This window comes from Setaria viridis, chromosome 2 (assembly GCF_005286985.2).
Source record: "Setaria viridis chromosome 2, Setaria_viridis_v4.0, whole genome shotgun sequence".
Classification (NCBI taxonomy): Eukaryota; Viridiplantae; Streptophyta; class Magnoliopsida; order Poales; family Poaceae; genus Setaria; species Setaria viridis.
Window position 1 is genome coordinate 32,889,557 of NC_048264.2, and position 7,098 is coordinate 32,896,654.

At 45.7% G+C, this 7,098-nt stretch overlaps 1 protein-coding gene across 1 annotated transcript; it reads right to left on the bottom strand.

Moving 5' to 3' along the window:
* Window positions 1–1,353: 1,353 nt before the first annotated feature.
* On the bottom strand, window positions 1,354–6,290 carry LOC117845328 (dicarboxylate transporter 2.1, chloroplastic). The gene is made up of 4 exons (XM_034726333.2): window positions 5,467–6,290; window positions 3,693–4,006; window positions 2,226–2,674; window positions 1,354–1,831 (listed from the first exon to the last, which is right to left on the bottom strand). The coding sequence occupies exons 1-4, from the start codon at window positions 6,235–6,237 to the stop codon at window positions 1,716–1,718; spliced, it is 1,650 nt and encodes a 549-aa protein (XP_034582224.1). The 5' UTR covers window positions 6,238–6,290; the 3' UTR covers window positions 1,354–1,715.
* Between the last annotated feature and the right edge of the window lie 808 nt (window positions 6,291–7,098).

Consider the following 7,098-nt stretch of genomic DNA (forward strand, 5'->3'; position numbering starts at 1 on the left):
CTCCCTCTCCCCCATCAGGATTCACGCATCAGTCCGGCGCCCCGGCCCCGACCTCCGTCTCCCTCCGTGCGCGCGACCGCTCAGTCCCCAAAGCCAAACCCTAGGCGGCTGGCGGCCGGCGACGTCCGACGAGGTGGCGACCGGGACAGGCCAAGGGCGAGGGGCGGGCGGCGGGACCGCGGGAGGGGGGCAGGCCCCGGGGCGACAGGCCGTGGCCGCGGCGAGTCAGCGGGGCAGCGGGCTGCCGGCAGCGTGCGCGCACTCATTTGACCTCTCTAGTCTCTCTAGTATGTAGGCCAACTAGAAATAAAATTGAAGAGATTGAAAGTGTTAATGTGTTATTCTGTAGATTGAAGAGCTTTGAAAATGGAGATGGAGGATCAATACTTGAATGATTGCTTGGTCACATTTATTGAGCGTGAGTTTTTTTTGAAAGTCAAGGAATGTGATATTATAAACCGCTTTCAAGTCATAAAAGGAACGCAGAGTTGCTACTCTTCCAAGCCATGAAGGAACCGAAATACAAAGTTAGAGCTACCACGTAATTTCCTTTATGTATTTTGTAACTTTGCTTTGTTTCATGATTATCTTAGAGTTGAATAATTTGTACTTTTATTTCTTCGATTATCAGTATTGACAATTTGACATAATGTGAACTGTGGATTTTTTACTGTGAACTTTTTTTTTGTTAGACGGGAATACCCAACTTTCAAATCATGGCTCCGCCAAAAATGGACATCCTTATATAGAGAGATGATGCTTCCCGGCCCTGGTGATCAATCAAGAGTTGAGGGCTGACACTAAAAATCAGTATCTTCATATGGCTGGTATATATGGACAGAATCCAATCGGCTGAGGAACGCAACAAGAAAAACTGGCCAGGAGATCTGGAGCACAAGATGCGTGGGCTACCTGAAACCACTGATCACATCATCTTCTATTGCCCTGTAGGCAGCTAGGTTTGTTTGGACCGTCAGTAGGGAAGTTTTTCAGTGCGAACGGTCCCAACTAGAGTGGAGGAATTCAAGAGATTGTGAGGCTGCAGGCCACGGCGAAGGACACTGGATGCTCAATTGCTCATTCTGGGGCCTCTGGCCCATTAGAATTTTTTTTTTACAAATGCTAATATTTTCCCGATGGCACCTTTTGTTATAAATTTTTTTGGTGTGGTTCTGTTAGTTTCTTAGTTTAGAGGGAGTTGAGAGGGGCAGGACTCTAAATTGTTCAGCTAGAAGTATGATGTAAAACTCCGTTGAAAGCTGGTATCCCCAGCATACTCTGTTTGCTTTCATAATAAAGCAGGGCCAAAAAGCCTTTGGTATAAAGGAGCTGTAAAATGGAGGCAACGGACAATGAGAGCCCCAAGGCTGCAATGCTGTATACTGTTTCAATGCAGCTGCCCAAAATTTACATAGCGGACTGTATTAAGTACTAACAACAAACATACTGCAGCAAAATTGACTCAGCAAGCTTTCCACAAAACCATTTCCGGGCCAACTTAGATTTATGAGAAAACTGAGGAACTGTACAAGATGGAGAAACAAGACGGGCATAGCAGCCTGAGACAACTCCATGGTGCTGATCACTTCAACGAAAGCTTACCAGCATGAACGGTCGCTGTTCTGTCATTATGCTCTTTTCCTTCCAAACCATGAGGAAGAGCAATTTGTCGATCAGCAAAGGAAAGATTTGATCAACTTACATGGAAGTTGCTGTCAGTAGAGGCCCAAAAATTTCCACCAGATGGTTCCAATAACTCCCCAGATCAACGTGTTAACCAAGGCTGTTACGAAACCAAGCCTGAAAACATCTGGAAGATCAAGATACCCCGCTGCAGAATGAAAGCAAACAGGTTAATTGGCATACCAGTTTCAAAGGCTTGTAATATACAAAAGAAGGGACACTTAAAATAATTGATTATCTCAATCTATTCTATAGTATTCTTTCTAAAAGTGTATTTTTTCTTCTTCATGATATTGTTATTTACCAGATCCTGTGTGCAAATCCAGTTTCAAAGGATTTAATATACAAGAAGGGACACTTAAAATAATTGATTATCTCAATCTATTCTATAGTATTCTTTGTGAAAGTGTATTTTTTTTTCTTCATGATATTGTTGTTTACCAGATCCTGTGTGCAAATGAGAGGGAAACAAACAGAGAATTCAATTGCCAGGGTCAGTAATGGGAGCTAACGGATAACAATCTATTTTAAATTTGAATTACCTCCAAAGTATACTGCAGCCTGTCCACTACTATAGTGAGTTAGTGCGCCGAACAGATTTGTGTTGAATGCCAAAGCAAGTGCTGACAGCGCACGAGGAACGCCTGCTGCTATATGCATAGCCAGAAATGCTGAGTATAAGGCTCCAACATGTCCAGTTTGGCTTGCAAATAGATAGTGGATCAGGAAGTAGGAGGCCTCAAGAACACAAAATGCTGCTGGCCAACTCAATGAGAAAGACTGAAGTAGCTTGGCAACACAGCTTGACATCCAAGAAACAATTCCCAGGTTAGTGAGTTGCGCTGCCATTCCAACCAGAACTGCAAACCAAGCCAATGTATCCCATGCTGATTTTTCATTCAAGCAATCATCCCAGTCTAGCACACCGAGCAGGAGAAGAATGGAGAGCCCAAGCATTGCAGCCACAACACTAGATACACCGATAGCATCCCTGCACAGAGATTGTGCAATAGGTCATATAGCTATGCATCACAATAAAGGGAAAAAAACAAAACTATCAAGTACTATTTCGGTGGCACAATGCATGTAACATTGCTGAAGCACTTTACCTAATTAGTAAATTACTAATTTCATCACTTTAATGAATAAAAATGATTTACCAAGTATTTCAGCATGTAATGATGGATACAGATGAAGATGATCTCCAGAGATAAACCAATAAAATGTTATGTCATCAAAAGCAGAAACCAGATATATAAATGTCTATTTATCCTGGAGATTAATTGTTGTTTCCGTGCAAACATCTTAAACATAAAATAAAAAAAACTCGACCGGTGGGGGAAAGACCACCCCATGGCATTGCACTAAGAAAGAAAAGCCAAGCCGGCCGAGAAAACCCCCGAACCCCAGCTTCACCCTATAGGGCTGCACCGTAACCTGGGACTACCGCGACCCACTAGGTTGGCGACCGCGACCACTGCAACTACCCCCTGGTAGGAGGGCCCAAACCAACCCACAGGTGCCACAAGACGGCACCCTGCCACTATTTTTCGGGTTGCCAGCGAGGTTTTCTTTTCTACCACCAAGATTTGAACCCTGGTTGGTGTCTCCCTCAACTGGAGACCTTACCACTACACTACATCTTAAACATTGAATAAGAGAAACTTTTCTCGACAATGTTGAACCACACCACCTTCAGAGATTGCAATGGAAAAGGATAAAGTTTCCACATGCTAAACTAGGTATCTCAAAAAGAAAAAGAAAAGGAATGCTGAAATCCTCACAAGCAAGCAAGGAAAAGCAGAAAGAAAGAATAGGAACAGGATTATATGAATTAATTCGCTATGGCAACTTAATGATACAACAATAAAACAATTATGCTGCTTTCATGATTCATTTGACAATCCCATGATAAATGTAACAAAATCATATAGGAAGTGCTGGCTAAAGTCCATGCAGATCTTTTATCTTATTATGAGATGATTTTCTTTGGGCATGGCTTAACTTACCCAAACACCCATAGGGAGACCGCAAGAATCATTGTGCTAATCATAACCCATTCGTTTTTAGTCACAGGGCCCATGCGCTTCAGTTTCTCTGCAGCCAATGCTGGGGCATCAGGGGTGTCCTTTGTTTCAGGGGGAAATATTTTGTATAGCAGATATGGCGTCGCAAGCAGAGAAACAATAGCTGGCAAACTAGCAGCTTTGAACCATGATACCCATGGGTTTGCAATAATAACACCAAGCTCCTCTGCTAATTTCAAGCACAACAAGTTTTGTGCTGCAGCAGTCAGGAATAAAGCACTTGAGTTACCAGCTGCCTGCAAAGCAACAGAAACATCAAGCATACCATATCAAAGGAAGTATATAAACACTTACCTATCATGAGTAAACAGAAATCAACCCAAATAACCATGATGGCAAAGGAACATATTTAAACAATGGAATTCCTCAATTCAGAGGCACTTACAGAATTTGCATCCTATTGATTACTACTTGAGGATCTGCTGCTATTTGCGCTCGCATATGGGTCCCAGAGCTATTGCCAATGAGACAACAGGTTGAGAACTCCTACCAGACCCATTGAATGTGAGACGTGAATCGATGATTCTGCTAAACTTTGAAAACATATTGAATTTCTGTGACTCGATTTTGTAAGGCAACACGTGTCTAAATTTATGAGGCAACATGAAGAAACAGTAAACTGTCTTACTTACCAACCCACTTTGTGACATTTTACAAAAGAATGGGACTTGGTGATTGGCTTGACAGGAGGCGCTTCTAAACTAAAAGGTCAACCATCTTTTAATTAAAGCTAAGACAGTATGCACCAAGGATGTTTTTCAGCACTAGGGTTGTTTATATTATGTAGGCATCTAGCTAATACAACAATCCTGAAGAATTACAGTTACCTCTTGCATTAGTCTTATAATTTGAGTACAGTTTTAAAGTCATTTCGTACTTTTCAGTGAAGTATTATCTAGTGGAAACTATTTGGAATCAAGAAAGCAAAACCTAAGAGTAAGGTAGAATAAGGTAGCCTTTCTGCCAGGATAATTAAATTATAAAACTGCACACATCACTTGTTTCCTAAAATATACTAGTCACATTATGCCATCATAGTCATCCACGCGGCAAACCCCAGGCATCAAAGAATAGAAAAAAAGAAGAAGTGAATCATGCTGAGCAGAGATGACTTAGGTTCCTATCCAAAAGTCTCATACTGAAGAAGGCTAGGTTTGTTGACGCCGGATTTTGGCCAACAAATCCAGATAATCCGGGGTGAGGAAATACGAAGCGGCGTTATAAGCTATCAGGCTGAACCATACCTACCCCCCCCCCCCCCCCCCCCGCCCCGGAGAACTTGGGAGAAAAGATTCAACAACAACTGATATGAGTCAGCCGACACACGAAGCTTCCAAGAGTCAAGACCCTGCATTCCACCACTTGGTAGGTAGGAGTAAATCATACTGGCGTCTTATGAGTATTTTCTGGAAACAAAGAAATTCTGCTTCCAACTTCTACTTGTTCCTAACTCCATGACCCATACTCTGACAAGGCCAATACAACCATAAATCGACCATTTCCGTAATTAATTAGGTTCAGAAAATGAACACTCCTAATTTAGTGGTGATTAGTAACCAACTAACCAAGTGCATTCACATATCAGAAATCGACGGTCTCTGCAGTCTATAAGATCTATATGGTCTATGATAAGGTTGCAATAAGCAAGTTAATCGACTGACCCCATGCGATCTGATTAATTACATTACTCAATTACCTGGAATTGCGTCATCACAAGATAGGATCCGAGCTTTCGTGACGATGGATGGTTGGGTTTGCTCTCAGCCGAGAGGGATAGTGACTTGATGATGGGCAGGAACACGCCCCCAGCCCTTGCCGTGGTGCTGGGCATGGCCGGCGCGATGCAGGCCTCGCTGATGGTGAGCCCGTAGGACAGCCCCAGCGTGCTGCTCCCGAGCCACTTGACAAAGTAGGTGGCGATGCGGTCTCCGAGGCCGGTCTTGACGAACCCGCGCGCGAAGAAGAAGGAGATGACGATGAGCCAGATGACCTCGTTGGTGAAGGCGGAGAAGGCGGCGGTGAAGGGGAGCGTGCGCGTGGCGACGGCAGCGGTGAGCCCGAGGAAGGCCCACGCGCCGACGGGGAGCGGGCCCAGCACCAGCCCCGCGATAGTGGAGAGGAAGATGGAGAGGAGCTGCCACCCCTGCAGGCTCACCTCGGCGGGCCGCGGCGCGAGGAACCGCACAGCCAGGCCGATGGCGACGGAGATGACGAGCGGCACGAGCTTCGCACCGGCGGATTCGGGCTCGGGGTTAGAATGGGATGCTTGGGAGGCGAGGAGAGGCAGGGGGAGGCCGCGGCGAGGGGCGGCGGAGAGGCGATGGTGATGCGGGGAGGGAAGGGAGAGGGAGGTGGTGGGGAGGGAGAGGGAGGCGGGGAGGCGGTGGAGGTGGCGGCGGCGGAGGTGGCCCGGCGCCGGTACCGGGAGAGGAGGGCGGTGGGCGACGGCGAGGCGGAGGCTCTCCATTGGCGGCCGCGGGAAGAGGCGGAGGGGTCGAGGAGGCGGCGGTGGTTTCAGTCGTTCAGTTTCCGGAGAGCGACCTTTTTTGAAGTGTTTGGTAGCCAGAGCCTAGATACTAACGGCTGGAATCGAATCGATGTGCGGACGATGTGTTCAAGTTGTTGACTCGCTGACTGACATGTGGGGCGGGCAATGTAGGGACCACCCTGTGGTGTGGGCCGGGCAAGTTTGTGGGCTTGTGGCGGTCGCACAAGATACTTCGGTGTGGAAATGGGGCCCACTTGCAGTCGGAGATGGCAGCGGTGGATTCTGCGTGGTGCGGAACCAATGGAATTATGACAGGTGAGATGATGGTGGGGTCTGACGGGTTGCGCTGCGGCTGAGATTCACGCACGCGACTTTCGTTGACGTCCGGCTGGTAGTTCTTGTCGAGCTCGCTATCTGGACTCTTGCCAATTGCCACGTTTCCAAGTACCAACAGCCAAATTCTGTAGGACTTGGCTGAGGACAATTGATTTTGGGGGAGTTTGGTTCCCTTTGCTTATTTTTAGCAAGTGTCACATCAAATGTTTAGATACTAATTAGGAGTATTAAACCTAGGCTATTTACAAAACCCATTACATAAGTGGAGGCTAAACGGCGAGACAAACCTATTAAGCCTAATTAATCCATCATTAGCAAATGTTTACTGTAGCAACACATTGTCAAATCATGGACTAATTAGGCTTAATAGATTCGTCTCGCCGTTTAGCCTCCGCTTATGTAATGGATTTTGTAAATAATCTACGTTTAATACTCCTAATTAGTATCTAAACATTCGATGTGACGGGTGCTTAAAAATAAGCAACCAAACCAAACCAGGCCTTT